This window comes from Pleurodeles waltl, chromosome 9 (genome assembly GCF_031143425.1).
Source record: "Pleurodeles waltl isolate 20211129_DDA chromosome 9, aPleWal1.hap1.20221129, whole genome shotgun sequence".
In the NCBI taxonomy this organism is placed as follows: Eukaryota; Metazoa; Chordata; class Amphibia; order Caudata; family Salamandridae; genus Pleurodeles; species Pleurodeles waltl.
In genome coordinates this window covers 981,318,725-981,340,043 of record NC_090448.1, presented here as the reverse complement: position 1 = coordinate 981,340,043, position 21,319 = coordinate 981,318,725, and the positions used below count along the sequence as shown (strand labels likewise).

At 44.6% G+C, this 21,319-nt stretch overlaps 1 protein-coding gene across 5 annotated transcripts in view; it reads left to right on the top strand.

Annotated features, from left to right (window-relative positions):
* Positions 1 to 18,567, top strand: part of TTLL5 (tubulin tyrosine ligase like 5) — an 899,574-nt gene extending 881,007 nt beyond the window's left edge. For 3 of the 5 annotated variants that reach the window (XM_069208448.1, XM_069208444.1, XM_069208445.1), the window contains 2 exons: positions 12,055 to 12,178; positions 16,818 to 16,953. In XM_069208448.1, the coding sequence (XP_069064549.1) occupies positions 12,055 to 12,178; positions 16,818 to 16,824 (131 nt within the window). In that variant the 3' untranslated portion in view covers positions 16,825 to 16,953. Of the gene's footprint in view, positions 1 to 12,054; positions 12,179 to 16,817 lie in introns of all 5 variants that reach the window. The other 2 variants (XM_069208446.1, XM_069208447.1) reach the window with 1 other exon arrangement.
* The last annotated feature ends 2,752 nt before the right edge of the window (positions 18,568 to 21,319 follow it).

Below are 21,319 nucleotides of genomic sequence, written 5' to 3'. Positions count from 1 at the left end.
AGTATCGGGCATCGGGTGTTTCCCCACAAGGCTGGAGGGTGGAGCCAGTTTCGTTACTGGGGGGGCCGATTCTGCAGCAGTGTTGCAAAATTGGACTCCAGCAACGAATTCAGCAGGTCGCCACTCACGGAGACACTTTCCAGCACATTTGTCTGTCTTTTATTTCCACAAGTACTGTTGTCTTGGACATAAAAGACGGCCAGTGGTGCACGCAGTCCCAGATGGTTAAGCATGGTGGCAGAGAAAACAATCACTGCACAGGCAGCCCTGGTCCAGGGACCAGCGGAAACCACTGTAAGTGTATGCATAGCTTCCTTCTGAAAGTGTAGAAATTGTACCGTTATGTGAACTAACAAGTTGACATTACCAAGTTATCAGCTCACACGAGTGACATTTCTATAATCTATTCCTGGGCATGACATTTCTAGTCTTATATGTCATGCCTGAAGCGGAGTGTTCATAATCAAGAAATGCAATCCATGTGCATTTCTCTAGTCTCAGTCATTTAACTGGTAGTGGAACCAATTACTCCTGGGTTCTCATTACGATGGCTGTGAGGTGGAATTGCTTCAAACCCACATTTGTGTACCTCGTCTACAGTATCTTGAGTATCGAACGGGTCACAATGGCCAGCCTTAAATGCACCTTGGTGTGCCATGTTGCATGTGATAAGGGTTCCCTTCCTGCGCACATGATCCTGTTTGTGATGTTTCTACCTTATGATAATGTCCCTGAAACTCCCATATACTTCACACTCTCAGCGCTGTTTCATCATGGCTCCCTTTTAGCTTCTGCATCTAACAACTTTAATAGTAGTGAAGCTTCTTTGCATCCTAATTGATGCTCAGTACTATTGCGTGTAGGTAGCTGAGGACATTTCACCACCACATGATAGACACAACTCTGCAACCAGAGGAAAAAAAATACTATTTTAAATTGAGTCTCTTCCTTTAGCTCAAATACTACTCAAAGTTTGGTTTTCTTAAAAATAACTTTACACTAAAGAGAACCCGAATGTAAGAAGACTTGCCTGAGTACATTTCTTTTCCTTGTTTATGCATAATAGATGACAAGAGGGTTTATCAGGGAGACGTGTCAGTACAGCTTTGTGCAGTATCTAGATATGCAGTTCCAAATGTTTTAAAAATAGAAAGCATAAACAAACACATTCTAATAGATTAAATAAAGCAGAGTTCAGGGGGTATCCTGGTGCACTGAAAGGTCATCATTTACTATTCTTTAAAAGTCAATGTCTTTGAATATATTATGAATACTGCGTTGTAGAATACATAATTTTTGCAATTTTTTTCCCAAAACTTTCTTGGGGGAGAGCCCTTCTTGCAATCCTCTGGATCACTCACTGTGCTTCGTATTGGGACTAGTAAAAATATCTGTAGGTATGACTGAATATCTCCGCTCATTGCAAGGTCATTATTTACTATGCTCTCAAAATTAATTTAAATATATAATATATAATGGAAACATATTGTAGAATGCACCATTTTTAGGTTGAGCATAGCTTCGTGCGAGCGCTGCTTTTCCGACGTGTTATCTATCTGGGGCTTTAGTAACGCCCATCTCACACCCATCACTTTCACTCTTTGGTGGACTTGCCTTTTCAAATCCCTTGATGTCGTTGGTGAATACTTTACGTTTGTCCCGCCTTGAGGCTGCTTTGTTACCGCCTTGGGGACCGACCCTGTTACAAGTATTCCTGCACAATCGGCCATAAACTTTGGTGTGTGTGCACTCCTTTTTTCATTTCTCTATCCAATTCATGGCGGCTGCATTAAAGGCACCCCCTCTTGTTTCTTTTGTCTCTCCCCCTCAATGGCGGCGCTTATTGCTATTTATAGCGCGCATTCATTTTTATTCATGGGGGCTGCATTAAAGACACTGCCTCTTGATTCTTTTGTCTCTCCCCCTTCCATGGCGGCAATTATTGCTACATACATCGAACATTCATTTTAATTCATGGCAGCTAACTTAAAGGCGCCACCTCACGATTCTTGGTATTTACATCACACATTCGCTTTACTCTAGGTGGCTACATTAAAGTTGGCGCCTTTTGGTTTTTGCTATGGGCACCCCAACATTAATTTGAATTAAAGGCACACTTTGAGACAACCCATGATATTGCACCCTTCCCCTGCTTCGTGTCATCACAGCAGTAAATGTTGCAGGCTTTTTGCTCAATGCCCCTTTCATGTTTTACACAGCACGAACTCAGTCGGCAGCATTGGAGCACTTTGCATAACTACCAGTTTTTGTGGTATATTGTGTGTTGGAGAACGCATTACGTGAGCTCTATAGTGGCTGGAATGGAGGGCCCGCTTTCCTTATAAGCTCAGCTGAGCAGCTGCCTTCCAGAACTCTGCGAGGCATTGGTTGGGGAAGGAGAAGGGAGCAACGCATCCGTATTCACATCCCAGGACCCCTTGCCAGCTAGTGGCGCCCCTGCACTTTTACATGCGTCCTCCAGTCCATTGCCCTGTGTTTTGAGCAAACACCCACACCTCTGAAGGGCTCTTCCTCTTCGCTACCAGGAGACACCTTCCATTCTTCCTTGTCCTGCAGCCGCAATGCTCAAAGAGCGCACACCGCAGTCGTAGGACGCAATAGAAGCCCTCGAAGCCAGGGTCTGGTCTGACCCGACCTGCTCCGGGTCAGGGCCGAGCCTAGGCCGGAGGCTCTGCGGTAAACGAGAGTTTGAGACCCTACCCTCTGTGTAAGTTCATAGTGTGCTGTTGTGACTGCTTCTAGGAGCGTCACGCCGTGTTCTGTTGACAGTTTGCGTGCGCACGTAACGTATAGCTTCACGCAGTGATCTGCAGACTAAAAGCTACATGCATGGTTTTAAACTTCTTGCTGACTGCATTCATCTGTGAACTGCAAGCTGAACGCCGTGTTTTGTCGTCGGCATGTATTCAGCTTGTGATTTCGTGCACTGTGTTGATGACTGCATGTGTTTACTTTTTTTGTTTCATGAAATACTTCGCCTGCCCACCTGCAAGTTTCACAACCTTGCAGTACTCTGCCGCCTCCCACATTTGTAGCCTGTAAATCTGCATTGACTGTGCTCGTTACCTGTTGCACTGTTAACCCTCTTAGCAGGGACCACAGTATGACTGAACTTCACCCCAGTGAGCATGTTTGATACTCACTGAGGTCTTTGTACAGCTCATGTTGCTGTGGAGGACTGTGCCCCCAGGGCTTTCGTTCAGAGACCCTGCATGCGCCCCAAGCCTAGACACCATAACAGAGGGGGCACTTGAGTTTGCATCACGCACGGGGGAATAAGATGACTCCATGTCACAGGGAAAACACATTGTCTTTCCCGGACTTTGTTATCAGTGCGTTCTGATTTATAGTTTTAGTTTATTTTAATTGAGCCAGTTGGGCCAACACACCTGAAAACAATAGTAAAAGCAAAATAGAACAACAGAAAGCTGTCCTGGTGAGATGGAGCCATTTGGTCACCATGAACACGTGCACCATTTACATACTAAGGTGAAACAGGTCACTTTCAGCCACTCCTGTCTTTTTAAGCGGAAAACATTTTTTACTCTGAGACTTGCAGTTTTGGCTAAAAATCCAGGATTGGCTTAAGGCATCCCGCATTCGACGGTACCACTTACAAGCTATGAACTTTAAATAATCTTTTTTTTTTTTTTACTTTCTATTTGTGCTCTCATAACTTGTGGCACGGTTCTAATAGCTACTTTCTTCGCTGCTGTGTTTTTATTTGAAATGTTTGCAGTTTAGCGCTAGCGCTTCACAGCAGTGTGCAAAGTAGGAAAATTATCAAAATATTTCACTTTATTCAGCAAGGCCCAGGCTGGTAGGTTCCGACCAGACAAGAACGTGTGAATGTTTGTAAATATTCCCAAGCTCATGGTCATGGGACTTCGGAAAGAATCAAACACTTGGTAGTAGAGCAGTGGGCATTATTAGCTTTGGTGTTAGCCAAGACATTTTTATTTTCCCAAAGGTTTACATATAATGTACTTAGTTATTGGTGCTTTGAGCCAGACCTCTTCATCCATTGGTCTGTTTTTGTGTCGTTCACATTTTTCTTCCTCCCACTACATAATGTAGCATGGGGCATTGGATCACTCCACTTCAGCCATTGGCTAACTTCACAGTAAGTAAAAATATTCTGCTGTTTCCCAATGAGCACACCCTGTTAGTGTCAGGGACTACTATGGCGTTTTGTGCTTTTTGAGACCAAACAGTATTTTTGTGCTTAGACAATGTTTTCAATGTTTCTGATGGTTTGCAACTCACCCAGCATTAACGTTTGCGTTCTGACCTTGCATAAGGATACAATTCAAATATAAAGTAGTTCCCTTTTGATTTTATATATTTTTACATTGACTAGGACCTGGCAGCTTCCCCCACAATAAAGTTGTGCAAAAACCATGACAAAACAATCATTTGCACAGCCAAATGGCTGGTTGCCAATACCAGACGTATTGACTTTGCCAATTGTTTTTTAGACGTGACTGAATAATTTAACCTAAGATTGAGCCCTCTTGAACGATTACATTCCTGTACTTGCTGATGGCACCATGACCCAGGATGCATGTGAATGCCTCTAAGCTCTGCAGGTGTGGTTTATAGAGCATGAAGGGAAATGTATTTTGGAGAATATTTAATGAAAGTATAGTCTCTATTCCTCCCCCCAACACCAATCCCGAGTTATGTACGTTTAGGAGCGCCAAGTGATTTTGTGCCCCATTCCCCTCATTGTTACATTATATCCTGCTATAGGGTTATTACTGTGTTTGGATTTGTTAGAAGTGCTCTGTCACCTCAGCTCCTTCATGGCAACATTTACATTTTTTGCTGCAGGTAGAGGAAGAATGTAAATGGAAGTGCTTTAGTTAAATGCAGGGCCACTGCAAATATGTGGCAGGAAAAGACCAAATTATGAGGCAGGGTTGACCAATTTATGTGGCAAGAAAAGTCGATTTATGAGTTTACAACTCAACAGCTCTAACTCAAGCAAACGTGAGACCTATTGCATTGCAAATGCATGTTTTCTATTTATTTCCACATTTTTTGGGGGGAGAACCTCCCTAAAACCTTTTTTTGAAGTGATCAGGCTCGCTACGCACCATATGGAGGGTGATCTGACTAAATTTGCCAGGACTGGTTTGGCTTTTCAGTCCAGCCTTGCTGAAATCTGTGATGTCATTTTGGCAGTCAGGCGTCCAAGACAAAGACTGTATACAACTGCAATTGGACAGATTTTTGGCTTGGTGCTCCTCTTGCCATGTTCACTCACTTTCAGCCCCTTAGTAGAACGTTTTACTGTTTGTGTTGTCTTTAGCCCCGTAGGGTCTCACCCTGTGCGCCATTAAAGGTTACCTTTTGGCCATATCAGCTTTTTTGCAGTTGCTGGGTAAGTCCTCACTATTTAAGTTGCCAGTTGTGACTCCCTTTCTTAAGGGCTTCTGACATTTCTTTCCTCCTTCCCCTTTCATCGTGCCCCAATCAGACCTACCTTTGGTCGCAACGCTCCTCATGGGTTCACAATTTTAGCATCTGCATAGTTGTCCGGTCAGGCTACACTCTCAAGGCTGCCTTTCTGGTGGCCATTACATTGGCCAGGAGGGTCAATGAGCTTAGTGCTTTGTCAGTTAACAGTCCATAAACCAGCTTTTACCCAAACAAACTGGTTCTTCTGACACATGCCTCTTATATGCCAAAGGTGGTCAGTCCCTTTTATGTCTGCAAGAGCATCCGCTGCCACATTTTTTACTCAACCTTATCCTTCTAAGGAGAAGGAGAGACTCCGCCTCCTGGACTCCAAGAGAGCTGTTTCTTTCTACAATGATCATACCAAAGCTCATCGGGTGGACGGTCAGCTCTTTATTGAGTTTCCTGGAGTAAAAAGGGGCAAGGCAGTGCATAAACTGACCATACCGTGATGGCTTGTACTCTGTATCAAGATTTGCTACATATTATCCAAGAAGGAACCTCCTGAGTGGTTGAGGGCCCATTCCACCAAGGACAAGGCTACTACTACTGTGGTAGCATGCAGAGTACCTGTCCTGGACAACTGCCAAGCTGCTAAATGGACATCTCACCACACAAAGCACTACTGCTTGGACAGTCAGTTATGTGGAGATAGGCATTTTGCCTGTTCAGTGCTCTAGGACTTCCTGATTTGAGCCATTTGCAGACCTACCTCCTGCTTGAGTAACTATTCTAAGATGAGGAGTCTATGGTTAGTAGTCTCTATCAGAAGAACAAGTTACCTACCTGCAGTAATGCTTTTTCTGATAGAGACTCTAACCGCAGACTCCCCACCGACCCTCCCATCCTCCCTGCTGTGCGAAATGGGTTCCTTCACCCTAACATCCTGTAGATTCTGCACACTGGTCGAACACTCAGACTAACGTGGTTCTGTGTTTTTGGCACAGAAATAGTCCCGAAAGAAACTGATGTCAGTACGCTGGAGTATTGCCTATATGGGCACCACGCATGTCACTTGTGACGCATACCATACTAAAGATGATTGTCAAAATGAAAGACAAGTCCACATCAATTAGTTGGAGCTCAGGATGATCAAATAGGCATTGACAGTGTGTCTCACTCAAAAGACGTGGGACAGTTATCACCTTGGATTTGTTCAAGGAAGTAAGATGCTATGGCTTTGGACAATATTGGGAGGCACATGTGCTCACACTGTTCATGTGACAGAAGAGAGCAGTATTCCACTGATTACTCTTAGGAGGCTTCCAACATAATCTCAGGAGTGGAGGCTTCAAGCGAATGTGATCTTAAATCTTTTCAGCATATGTTGAAATTCACCAGTGAATCTTTTTGTGACACCGGAGAAGAGTATTTTGCTCTCATGAGTGCCAGCCAGAAGCTTTGTTTAGAAAATCATTAGTTTCATATACTTTTGGGGAGCTTCTTGACTCAATTGTTTGAATGCCCCTAACTCCCCCTCCTGTAAATCTCAGTGGTCAGATTTTACTGGGATACCTTGTAGGGCATATAATATTAATGTCCATAAAAAATGTCCATTAAAAATGTTATGGAACCTCACATGGAGCCTTGATCAAACAGAAACAGAGCTGCTCATGATAGGCGTAGGAAACTGGCACTTATTGCAGTTACCACCCCCCCCCCCCACACACACACACACACACACAAACACACACACCTTTTTGCCTGATATTGATACGGACTTTCCTGAGATTGTGCTGGGATCCTGCTAACTAGCCACAGCAAAGTGTTCTTTCCCTACAAATGTACCATGGTTTCCAAAATCAATATTAAGTATATGGTCTGGGAGTTTGTCATTACGAACTCCACAGTTCCGTAATGGCTTCACTGAAGACTGGGAAGTTTGATTTCAAACTTCTCAGCACAATAAACCCACACTCATGACAGTGTTGGATGTATTCTAAAAAGCACACAGAGGGCATCTTAGAGATGCCCTCGTATTTTACCCAATCCTCTAGTGTAGGACTGACTGGTCTATGCCAGCTGGCACTAGCAGACAAGTTTCTGAACCCATGGGGTGAGGACCTTTGTGCTCCCTGAGGCCAGAAACAAAGCCTGCTCTGGGTGGAGGTGCTTCACACCTCCTCCCTACAGGAACTGTAACACCAAGCGGTGAGCCTCAAAGGCTCAAGCCTCGTGTTACAGTGACCCAGGGCACTCCTGCTAGTGGAGATGCCTGCCCCCCCCCGGACAAAGCCCCACTTTTGGCAGCCAGTTCGGTGGGAAACCTAAGAAAAACAAGGAGGAGTGACAACTTCAGCTGGGACCACCCTTAGGGTGTCCAGAGCTGAAGTGACACGCTCCCTGCAGAATCCTCCGTCTTGGTTTGGAGGACAGGGACCAATAGAGTTAGGAATGTGCCCTCACACACCTAGTTAGGTGTCATGCTTCATCATTGGACCAGCTCCTCGCCAGACTGGCGCTGCAATGTCTGGCGGGCACCACCCTTTCGGGGGGCTCTTTGCGGGAGATCTTTTTGATGATGCGAGCCTTTCCCACAAATCGGTGAAGGGGAAAGGAGAAAGAGAGAGCAAAAACTAAGATGGAAAAATTAAAATTGGCTCAAGAACCCTACTCAAAGTTACCTTTTATTAATGTGGGGTCTTGGACAAGATTAAAACGGTAAACAGGAGGGTAGAGTCGATATAATGCTCGACTACTCTCAAACTGTATTATACATAACGAGGAAGTCAAGGTATTACAAGACCCACCTCAACAATGGGTCGACATGTTTCGCGTCTATGAGGTCCCACAGGATCCAGCGACGCTTCTTCAGGACCTAGTTACAAGACATGATGCTTCTCTACAAATAAACGAGAGTGACTCTTGCCTCTGTCAACTGATAATCAGAAAGGGGAGGAGTATAATTATCACCAGTCACTTACATGAGTCCATTATGACCCAGTCTTTCGTTCCTATTCGTCGCCCCTCCTACACTGAGACAGGGCTTCATGGGATAACGCGGACCATATACCTGGTCTCCAAGGCTTTGTTTGGACCATGTAGACGGCAGTACCACCTACCCTTCCTTCGCGCTCCCGAAAAACCCGGATAATTATACTCCTCCCCTTTCTGATTATCAGTTGACAGAGGCAAGAGTCACTCTAGTTTATTTGTAGAGAAGCATCATGTCTTGTAACTAGGTCCTGCAGAAGCGTCGCTGGATCCTGTGGGACCTCATAGACGCAAAACATGTCGACCCATTGTTGAGGTGGGTCTTGTAATACCTTGACTTCCTCGTTATGTATAATACAGTCTGAGAGTAGTCGAGCATTATATCGACTCTACCCTCCTGTTTACCGTTTTAATCTTGTCCAAGACCCCACATTAATAAAAGGTAACTTTGAGTAGGGTTCTTGAGCCAATTTTAATTTTTCCATCTTAGTTTTTGCTCTCCCTTTCTCCTTTCCCCTTCACCGATTTGTGGGAAAGGCTGGCATCATCAAAAAGATCTCCGGCAAAGAGCCCCCCGAAAGGGTGGTGCCCGCCAGACATTGCAGCGCCAGTCTGGCGAGGAGCTGGTCCAATGATGAAGCATGACACCTAACTAGGTGTGTGAGGACTCTTGCTCCTACTTAATGGGATCCTTTTTGATTCTCCCTGTCGTTTCCTTGCTTTCTAGGAACAGTGTATCACATTATAAATAACCGTTATTGGAGGACATACACTGGACCTCATAACCCTCCGAATCCCCTTATTTTTTGATTTAGGAATGTGCCCTCCTACCCAAAGGGAGTGGGCACAGGAAGGGTGTAGCCATGCTCAAAGACAGTAGCCATTTGCTGCTGACCACTAAAACTCCCCTAAATCTAGTATTTAAGTGGCCTCCCTGAACCCAGCTCACCAGATTCCTGGCGACCTAACAAGAAGAAGGATTGCTAAGCTGAAACCCCCAGCACAGAAGATGGAAGACAACAACAGATTAGGCCCCAGCCCTACTGACCTAGCTCCTGCATCAAAGACCCTGCAAAAGAACAGCGACGCATCCAGCGTGACCAGCGACCTCTGCCAAGCTCCAGAGAACTGCCCTGCACCCAAAAGGAGCAAGCACTCTTGTGCACAGCAGCCCTGTCCAAGAAGAAACCAGCTGCTAAAGACTCCCATCTCACTCTGAATGCGCGAGTCCTAACCATTCTGCACCCAACGCCCACAGCCTGTGTCATGATGGTCCAATCCACTAGAGAGGATCCCCAGGCGATTCCGAGCAAGTGCCCAGCCTGGGTAGACCACTCCACCCCTCCATCGACTATGCCTGCAGAGGGAATCCCGAGGACCTCCCGACCGCAAAAGCTCCGGAAGAAGGTATCCGACGCCAAAGGACTCACTGCACCCGCAGCCCTCACGACTTGGAGAAACCGACACCCGGTGCATCAATGTTCAGCAGGCAGCCTTCCACCCTGTCCAACCGGTGGTGTGCCCGAGATGCCCCTCTGAACCTCTCCTGCAGCCTCTGAGTGACCTCTGGGATCCACTCATAGACCAGCATTGGAAACCTGAAGTCCTGTTTGTACCCTGCACCCGGCCGCCCCTGTGCCACTGAGGGTGTGTGTTTGGTGCCTACTTATGGCCCCTCCAGTGCTCCTTTAACACCACCCCCCCTGGACTGCCCTCCGAGCCGCGGGTACTTACCTGTAGGCAGACCGGATTCGGAGCTCCCCCTTCCTCCATAGGAGACCACGTTAAATGTGCTCACCTTTGACCTCTGCACCCGGCCTGCCCCGTGTTGCTGGTGGTGGGTGTTTGGGGTTAACTTGAACCCCAACCGGTGGACTTCCTTAAATCCGGGGACTGAAGCTGTATGTGTTGTACTTGCCTGCAAATCAAACTAACATTTCTTTCCTCCCTCCTCCCCCCAAGGAACTGTTCCTGAAAATTGCAGGGTTCATTTGTAAAATAGATTATTACCAACAATTTAAAAACTGTCTAACTTACTGATTTCAAACAAAGTACTGTTGATACATGTATGAAAAACGAATCTATTGAAGTACTTACCTGCAATTTGAATCTTGTGGCTCTAAAAAGAAATTAAGAAATTATATTTTTGCTATATAAAAAGCATTGGTGTGGAGTTAAGTCATTGAGTGTGTGCTTCTTCTTTTGTCTGTGTGCGTACAACAAATGCTTTGCACTACCCTCTGATAAGCCTAACTGCTCAACCACATTACCACAAAAGAGAGCATTAGTATTATCTACTTAGCCTCTGTTAAGCCTCTGGGGAACCCCTGGACTCTGTGCACACTATATCTCATTTGATATAGTATATACAAAGCCAGCGTCCTACAATAGGCTCACATAATAATAAAGTTCTGTACATAACATATCCAGAAGATGGTTGGCAACAATGTTATCTATATTACAAAAGGTAATAAATCTTGGTGACTTCTTTGACCATTTTTTAGAATCTTGCCTAAGAAACCTCAACTAGCCACTCAACAAAGAACTGTGGTTTCTGTCAGCAAATTCTTGTCAATCTGCACCCTTTTCAGAGGATAAACTTAAGGCATCCATTGTGAGAGCCATTACTGCCTCTCATTTAGTCACTGTAACTCACTTTTTCTGAGGGCTTCAAATGAGAGTGTAGTGAGAAGGCAGAGTATACAAACATATTCAAGAGAATGAAATGATGGTGTGAGAGCCGTGCGATTCTCATGTTAACCCATTCTTTCAAAAGCTCATTTTTCTACTTGTTGCCTCAATAGTTGTGTTTAGAGTTCTGACAATGTTATACAGCACTATTCTTCAATACTGCCCAGTAGTTTTCTCAGAACCCCTGGATGTCTCACTGGTTGCGGTGCTTTATAACTAATAGCCTGGACTGCTCTGGGCTAACATTGGTTTTCATGGAAACTGGCTTTCTCCTGTACATTCTTTGTCCCTCAATCTCTCTTTGCAGAAATCTCCATTTCCCCTAACAGCCCTCGAGATGCCCAGCACAGGTCCTGGATTGCCACGTCCCTGCCCACATATGCAGGATACCAATTAACTATGTAAATGACTTCCATCTACATGTGTTGTATTTATATTTATCTTATGTGGGTATCCTGAAAAGCTGGCATGCACTGAGCAACTTAACCTACACTTAATACCCCATAATAGGTGTTATCACGTTGGTCAATGCTGAACAAATCAAGTGCCCATCCTGGGGCATAATTACTGTTCTGGTGCAGTGGAAACAATTACAATCATTTTAGACACCAGACTGGGGCTAGGATCTTTCAAGTATAAAGATTCTGCATTTGTCACACAGTATTCATCAGAATCAGTTTTAACCAAGTAACACAGTCGCAGGGCTTTCTGGTGTCCAGCAGCTTAGAATACTGCTAGTTCTCGAGCTCTTCACAATAATGTCTTCTGCACAGGAGTTTCTCAGTAATTTCTAGTTTCTGTTGAGATAACAGACCTGTTGCCCCTTATTTTCACAAAACTGTCCAGTACCTTTAATTCACACTTTATTGTTTGTCGCTCATGAAGATGTTCTATAAGAAGTCCACATCTGACGTGGTTACAAGCTAGTCATTTTCATTCTTTCAGGTGCATTAAACGCTCACGAAGTTATCTTTGCCAGATCCAAAGCTGACGTTCTCTCTTTCACAGCTACTAAGAGAGATATAGCACAGAAACGGAGAAATACAGTGCAGGCAGGGGTCGAAGCAAGGTAACAGCAGCACGTGTGTGTGTGTCTGTGTGCCTGTGTGTCTGTGTGTGTATGTCTGTGTAAGTAAGTTAGTGCAGGGATGCTTTACCTGCTGCTGTCTTTGTGGTTCCTGATCTTATGTCTGAGCAAACCTTGCATTACTGGTGCCTGTGTTGAACTTTTTCCTTCTATGTGAGGATAACATGTACTCCTGCTGTTCACCTGCCCGTACTATACCTGCCTTCATGTTATACACGTTTTTACTCTTGTTGATTGTTCTGCTCTGAATTCAAAATGCAGTTATGTTACTTTGTCCTGAATGCTGATGTGTAAGGGATATGCCTGGAGCTTTCCATGCATGCACATACACATTGAGCCATTGTTGGCACTACCCGTAGTGCCAGTAGGATTTTCTTTATTTTTTTTAGGTGCCGCGGACCAGCCTTGTTAGAAGTGCATAACACAACTTCTTAAAATATTTTGAAGGGAAACATTCTGCAAGTGGCATAACATTGGTCCATCAAAACATGATAGTGGCAGAATTTAGCTCTCAGTAATAAAGATGCATTTTGATGCTTTTCTTTCTTTGCTGGCTTTTTCCAGGACTTTACTTCCTTATCTAGAATTGAGGAAGCTGACAGTGCCATTCTTTTTGCATAGCCAAAAGCTGCTGGGATAACAGAAGACTATTTTGAAAGGTTCTCCATCACCATAAAGTATAAAAGCCCACTCTTTTTGTTTGCAGTATTTGACACCTGGCTCTTTGGAGACAAACCAGACTATGCACTCGAGTGCTTCAAGGAAATCAGCGCCACAATGTGCTCTCTCTGCCTTACTGTACGCGTGCAGCAGTGTCCCCAGCAATTTCCCCTCTTTCCATGCTTCAGAAGGGGTTTGACACAAACACAATGCCAGGGCTGTCCGCCCCAGCAAAGACCCTCCTCCCCAGACCTTTTGAGGCAGGAGTCGGGGATCCAGCCGACAACATCCAGGTCCCCAGGCGCAGCATAAAGCCCAGTGCCCTGCCCACCAGGCCCCTTCTTCAGCGTCCAAGCCACTTTAGCTTGCCTTTGACAGTGCTTGACCATCCAATTGGGGACAGAAGAAATTCTCATCTCCATGAATAACAGAACATTACATGCGAACAATGGGTTTTCCAAATAGTTCAGCAAGGATGCCCCCTATCATTCCTGTGTAACCCACTGCATATCCCACCCACATCAGAACGAAGACCATTTTTCCATTCTGCAGGAAGACGCCCAGGCTCTTTTGGCCAAAGGAATCATAGAGAGGGTTCTGGCATCAGAAATAGAGATTGCAGGTTACTCCTGTTATTTCTTGGTGCTGAAGAAGTATCAATGAGGCCTTTGTCTTATGTTAGATTGTCGCCCTCTCAACTTCTTACTGAAAAAAAAGCAAATTCATGACGCTCACGTTGGCCAGGGTTCCATTTGCCCCTAATCGAGGAGACTGGAGGGTAGCGCTGGACCTGTAGGTTGCATATTTTCATGTCTCCACCCTGCAGTCCCACAGGCTTCACCTGCTGGTCAAGGTAGGCAGTCCCACAAGCGTTACCATGGATCAGGTTTGTGCTCTTCCCTTCAGTCCTACCAGCACCCCTTAGGTGTTCACAAAGTGATGGCAGTGGTACCTTCGGAGGTTTGGGATAGCAGTCTTACCCTACCTTGACGACTCACTGTTGAAGGCGGGCTCTGTACAGTCAGTTGTGAACCACCTCAGGTGATGGCGGACCTCATAGATTCTTTGAGATTCTCGATCACAGTGCAGAAGTCACACCTTACTCCTTCACAGAGGCTCTTGTTCATCTGAGCTTTTCTGGATACAATGGTGTTTTGAGCCTTCACTCCAGCTCAGCGATCCCAGAACATTCGGGCTATGTTCCTGAGATTCCAGCCTTGCATCTCAGTGAGAGCGGCTTTGAGGCTTCTTGTACTCCTGAAGCTGGCTGCAATGTCAGGGTATTTCCTTGTTCATGAACCACCTAGCAGGATCTTTGAACTCCAAGATGGGCAAACTAAACCGGCGATGCCTAGTGAATTCCCAAAGACACTTGCAACCCAAGGTGGAGCGGGGTGTCTTCAAGTAATGGGGAGAACCCTGGCTCGATCTCTTCACTGCTGAGAGCATGCAGTGTCAACACTTTTCTGAGCTGGATTTCCCAAGACTGCTCACTCAGAAATGCTTCCCTCCTAGACTGGAGCTCAGGACTTCTTTATGTCTTCCTGTCTGTACCTCTCCTGCCAGAAGTTCTGAAGAAGATCACGGAAGCTCAGGCTAAAGTTATCTTGGTTGCTTCGGACTGTAAGACCACTTGTATCCGTTTGAGCAAAGGTCTTTGTCTTGACTGTTTGAGTTAATAGGTTTCCTGGCTGGGAATTAATAATCTCTCCCTCTAATCATAGTCTTTTATTTTTCCATGGGTGTCCCACCAGCTTTAATCCCCAAACTGAATAGCACTATATGTGAACACAGACTCCTTCTCATCTATCCACCCACCATCTCCACTTACTGTGCCATCTAAACTGCGTTTTGCTGTTTTTAGTTCTCACCTTCAGCTAGCTCCAGCATTCTGTTATCAAACAGACTTATTTGTACCCAATATAAACTTAGATATATTCCACTCTATTTTTTGAGTTTATCATGCGATGTAGCATTTCATTCTCACTGAAGTTTGATTGAGTTGTATCGTTCCACTGCGGGTATAACCTTGTGTTAACTTGTATGAGGGCCTGTATTTTGACTCTCTTGTGCCTCTCTCTGTGCTCCCCCTCCTCCTCAGGAACCTCACTCTCTTTATTATTATCCCTCAAGCACCAGATTACTTTTCCAGGGCAGTTGAGCTCTCGCTGTTGCCTGCTGCTGTACCATTGAAGTATAGAAAATAGTGATGTTTGGATTACTTGACTTAATCTCAGCTACTAGTAATTACTCTGGGCCGCATCCCAGACCATTGTTCTTTTACACTCCAAGATACCTCAGTTTGGACTGTGACAGTCTTGGGGTGCTTGTATTCCAGTTCAGAGAGGACCTGGAGTTTGGGCTGGGCTATTCCTGTTGGAGCAAGGATTTCATATGGATGGTTCCAAACTGAGGTGGCATGGTGGGCAAAAGGACGATGGGTTGGAATGGTACTTTGAGTTATTGCCAGTGGTTAGACTTCTTGCTAGCATTCCTCCCACCAACCCGTGTGTGTTTGATGTAGTGTCCTGAGTGCCAAGGGTATGCCTAGACATGAGTCTTGTGCTTACTGTGCCACTGAAGCCTAGCTACAGCCGACTGACAAACCCCAATCAGAGCCACACTGGTCTTAGGTTGCTTGTGCTTTGTTTCAGGGAGGACCTGGCCTGGTAGTTCGGGCTAGACTTTTCCTATTGGAGAAGGGTAAAGACTGATTTGTATATGGCTCGGTTCACACTGAGGTAGCATAGTGGGCAAAAGAATCAGGCGTTAGGCTTATTGCAAGCATTTCTCCCATCACCTTTTGTGTGAAGCTGTATCACTGGGAAGCTAACTTTAAATGGATTTTACCCCTTCCAAGTTGTCTTCCCTTGTTTCAATTTATATGGAGGCCATCTTGCAATGTGTTTTTGTTTATAGAAAAACATTCAAAGATGGCCACCACACATGTACATACATATGCTGCATCCTGGCTATCTATTAGTGATTTTTTCTTTTAAAAAAAAAGGGGGGGGGGGAATCCAAGATGGCTGCCTCATATGCATGGTCGTATGGGGGGAAAACAAACATTGGAACAGCCAATAAGTGTCTCGGATGAGATCTGTTGGCTTGCTTGTTTGTGTCAAGAGCACATCCCAGCAACTAGATGCACTTCTGTTGATGCCATGCAACCATGTATCTTTGCTCCCTTCTGATCTAAATACTATAGCATGAAATTATTGTAATGAGATGTAGCACTATTTACATTGTGTAATCCAGGCAGCTTTACATTTCATGCCCTTAAGAAAAATGTGGAGGGGGCGTCTGTATGTTTTACAGCATATAAACATTATTGCCCCCGTCCCTCCCCCCCAAACCCCTTGTCTCCCACATTCCCATCTCCTGCGCAGGACTTAAAGGTGAGTGAGAGGTACTGCGTTTGGAGGTAAGCACTCTCACCAAAGCCAACACCAGTGTTGTTGTACAGGCAAAATTGGATTTCTGCACAATTTGCTTAAATGTTGAAGATCAGTTTATCAAGTGGTTAGCAATTTTACAACTAAGCCACCACTCCCATGGGCCAAACTTTGAAGAAATTATCCCAAAGTCAACCTTTGTTCTGCTGTACCAGACCCAATGATTTGACTCTCGATATATGTCCCATTCATTGTTAAGCCTTCACAGTGCCCAGACTTTGTACAACTACGTCTTAGCTCATGCGGGGTAGAGTTGTCGTGTAATACAGTAAATGCTTTATTGACCTGGAATGTAGTCAGTTGGGATTCGAGTTGTGTAGTGATTCAGACTTTTTATCACAATCCGGTGCCAATGCTTTGTGTGGGCATCGTCACACAAACCCAGGCATAAAGAGAATCTTTTGGTCTGTGTTTTCTGGAAAGAGACTAATAACTGTTTGGTTGTGTGAGTTTTTTTTTATCCTTGCTCAGGGATAACCCTCCTGTCTTTGTTTTTTGTTTTTCAGCTACTAACGGGCGTAAAGAAAAAGTCACCACCCAAAATTGCTGAGGGACATCACCAGCAGTCCAGGTGGAGGAACCTTAGATCTACAAAGTGGATTCTTGAGAGACAAATTACTTCACCACACAGATGATAAGTGCATGATATTGCTGCAATCAGCATGCAGCTAATACAGCAGCACTCTATTTCATTGTCTGATGAGTCCTCATACTCATAGGATACTTCTGCATTCATCTTGCTCCTGAACACCACCATATTCTACCAGATTCAGTATTGTCATCAGGCATGTAATACCTACAGGCCTTTACTGCAGTCGCCTGCAGGACATTACTCCATCACACAGCTGATGCAACGGGACTTTTCTGCTGTGTCTGGACAGATACATTGATGCCACAGCTGCAGTTACGTCAGAACTGATGATCACGGGGTTTAACCATCAATGCCACTTAGATATACCTCTCAGATAAGACAGCAGAAGTCATGCAATTGATACCAACAATTACCCACCATGCAACAGATATCAGTGAACGCTACTGCAGTCATAAAACCCTTACTAGTTGTCCCTCCTGCAACTAATACTCACTGGGCTATTTTCAGGCACCAATTCCGTGAGGCTGCTTCTGTCTATAGGATTAACTACCTCAGTCCCAATATTTCGATAAGCACAGCACACCTACAGCTGTAACTAGTGGGGATAACTACAAAACTAACATTAAAAGCCGTTGTTGCTCGTTGATACTGAATGGCAGTTTGAGTACAAAGATGACGGAATTGCTCCATGAATTCCATGGCCAGTCTTGAGAATTGACGTTATGTAGATTACCTTTCCAAAATTAAATAAACTGACAAAGTGGCCAACATTGATGAAAAGGCATTCACATGCAAAGGAAAATGGGACGATAGCAGCATTCGACATGCTGCCATCTTCCCACTTCATCACCAACTCTCCCTTTTCTTTTTGTAAAGAAAAGGGAGAGTTGGTGATGAAGTGGATGGCAGAATTAGCAGAGCCTGGTCAGTATCCCTCCATGAGACACTTATGGAGCATTGTAGATTATCAAAAGTCTGGTGTTCTTTCAATACTTGTCACCTATCTCTGAGGAAAGCAGCACAGCTCTTCCTGGATATCCTGACCCCCTTGTTATCCAAAGGAGGATGATTAGGGTACCAGTAACCCACGTTAAAAAGATAATGTTATGTGTGTCAGGAATCAATTTCCGTGCTTTCCACTCTTCCCCAGAGTTCAAGGCTATTTTAGACCTTGCTTAACTCCAAAGAGACAAATCTGTGTATGAGGGTACAGGAATAGTCCTAGGCACGAGTGACTCTACACATGCCTAGAACTGGTCACAGCTGGAAACAGCTTCCCTTTGATTGCAAAGGTATGTGTCTAAGTCCACAGTGCCAGTTTGATCAAATAGGTGTCACTAGACATCACTGTACTCCTGCATCTGTTCTGCTTTTCTTGCCCGTCCAGCACGGGAATAGATCTTTGGCAAGACACACCAAGATTGCTAGTCACCCTTACCCGTTTGCTATCCCGAATGCTGCGTTTCCCTCCTAGAAAGATGGTACTTTGGCACATACCTGATGGCAGCTTTTCTTTATGAGGTTTCTGGAAGTAGTAGTTGGGTAATTCGCTGACCTTCCGGTTCGGTGTTTGTTGTGCAGGCACCATAGCCTTGACATCGGCTCCCTTTTTACTGCTTGAAAATACATGTACAGCTTAATTAAAGAGTTTTTAAGAAAACCCATCGTTGGCGTGCTATAGAATATATCTTTGTAACACAGTCCGATCTTTCCTTCTGTCTGAGGAACGTGGGCAGTTTTTCTGTGAACCGTTGCTGCTTCAAATGCAAAGTTCTTCCTCTCGTGGTTTTACCAGATTATAATGCACACCCCAAGTAACCTTCACACGGGTTGCTTGTGTGCGTGTGTGTCTGCGTGCACCCCCCTTCGCACCTGTATGTCTGCATCTACCTGGTTGTAATCGTTATGGCGTTTTGAAAGGGGTGGGGGGAGTTCTGTTGTTAGGAGATTTACACTGAAAGACGAACTAGATGAAAGAGCACTTTAGTACCGAATGCCTCATGTAAAATTCAAACGTTCAATGTTCTTCATAATGATGTTTAATGCATGCTACTTTAGTGGTATTTGTATATTAATCCTTACACCCACAAGTACCTTGTTTTTGTGTGCAAGAGCAGAGTGAAAACCCAACAACGTGTGGTAGGTAGCCTTCAGATCCGGTGTGGGAAGCAATATTCCTGCTCTTAAAAGACATGTATAAGTTTCAAACAGACCCCTTGTTTATTCCGAATACATTTCTACACGATTCCCTAGTAGATGATCTTGGCAGCCTCATCAAGAAAGGAGAAGTATGATCCCGATTTGTTGTGTTCTTACCCACACAGGAGCCTCCACCTCCATAAACCAAAAGTCATTAGTAAGTCTGGTAAATGTTTTTTTCCATTTGATTCTATTTCCTCTGAGGATTATGCTTTTCCGTGCCTCAGTTTAAATCATTCAAATGTAAGGTTTTGACCATCATGATGCAATTGGGGGTTGCAGCTGGCCTCTAACACCCCACCCCCTTAAACTCCCCCCGCCCTGCACGTGGGGCCTCTTTCCACAGCGTAGATCTTTTCGGTACCAGAAGTTTCAGACATCTCAGAGATGCCACATAGACTCACTGTCCATGTGCTTCTAGACCAGGCGTCTCCAACCTTTTCTGTAGTAAGAGCAACTTTTATTCAATGAAAACCAGCGTGAACTGCTATTATTAGTTTTGTAATAGTGACCACACCAGGCAAGATGACATTAATAGCCACTTTGTGCAAGATTAGCAGCAGTGATTATCTGCATGCATCAGGAGGGTTGCCAGCAGTATTTGTTAAAAAGGCTTTAGAAACAAAATTTTTTTTACAGCCATCAGCTCATGAATTCTAAAAATACACTTATTTTTTGTCTCAAATACATACTCTTTAATTTTGGTTTCCATAAATTAATTCAACCAAGTAAAAACGTCAAATTTAGGAGTCTGAGCTGCACACAGGAAAGCTACTTACAGGAAGCTGGAGAGCTACTAGTAGTTCACAACCTACTCGTTGGAGAACCCTGTTCTAGACTATAATTCTCCAAGTCGGAACATAGTGCAGCCCGGGAAACTAAGGTGATCACATTGGAGAGACAATTTGTGATGTAGACTTGACTGTTCCAAAGCACAATGGATGTGTTGCTGACATTGATGGAATTATTGCACAGAATGAAGTGAGTCCTTAACCATCCAAAACCAGAACTCACCCCAAGCTAACACCTGTAGTGCATTGGAGCACTGCTGAATTTGTCTCTGATTCAAATGTTCCTGCTGCCAAAGAGAGCCCAGCACGTAACAGAGAGGATTAAGTTCTATCGTAGGTAATACCAACACTTAAAGTGGGCTTTGGGACCACCCATTGCCTATCATTGGCTGACTTTCTTGTCAATCCTATTACCGTGTAGTTCCAGGTCAATCACTGAACTACACCAGCAATGAGATCTCAGGCGGTGATTGTACACACTGACGACCCCATTGCCTCTTTTGTATGGTAAACCAAGAGGTCACTTACTCTTGACAGCTGGCAGTGGAGCTGTTAGAATGGGTGATTGAACTTGATATGCTTCAAATTGTCTCTCACATCATGGAAGGTTACATAAAAGCTAGCCTTAATGTGAATCCACTTTCCTCTCCTGTGGAGTTGGAAATCCATCAGGAAGTCCCCCATTTCATTTTGAGGGTGTGCGCACTGCAACCAGTGTGCTTCCTGGTTTTGTAACGGAGCCCATACTTTCTTTGTATATGGTCAAATGTTTGACTGGAGAGGAGGATTCCTAATCATGTTCTTTTTAGTACCCAATAGAAGCAAGCTATTCGACACTAAAAAGACTGACAAGTAGCATTCTACTATTGGGTCCAAATAAGTACGGAGAACACAGCTGGTCTCCCAACTTCCCAATCTCCAACTGTCACTACGATTGTCTGTATTCCTGAACATATTCGCCAGTAACAACACAACACCATTACATCAATTTGAGCACTGACATAGGATACAAAACACCTTCCACTTTATAAATAACATATAGATAAGCATACAATGTGATAAAAAAGGCAACACAGCCGTACAGGATGACATACAACATCACAAGAGAAAAACAACCCCCTAAATTGTTTAGACTAAAACATAAATACAGTCTACATAAACGGCTTATGTCAACCTGAAGTTCAGAAACTCAAGTGCTCATTTTGACCATTCTGGCCCCCGCCTGCTGTACATTCTTTTGGACTTCCCATCTTCGCAGTCCCCCCTCATACTGCCATTGTTCTGCAGTATCCTCAAGATCTTCACAATGAGTTACTTCTTTCCCTTCCCTGGTGATATTCCACCATTGATGTTCCCTTAACTCATTCGGTGCGTGTGTATGCCATTGACTGACACCCACACCCTCCTCAGTGCGTCTGTCCGCCAT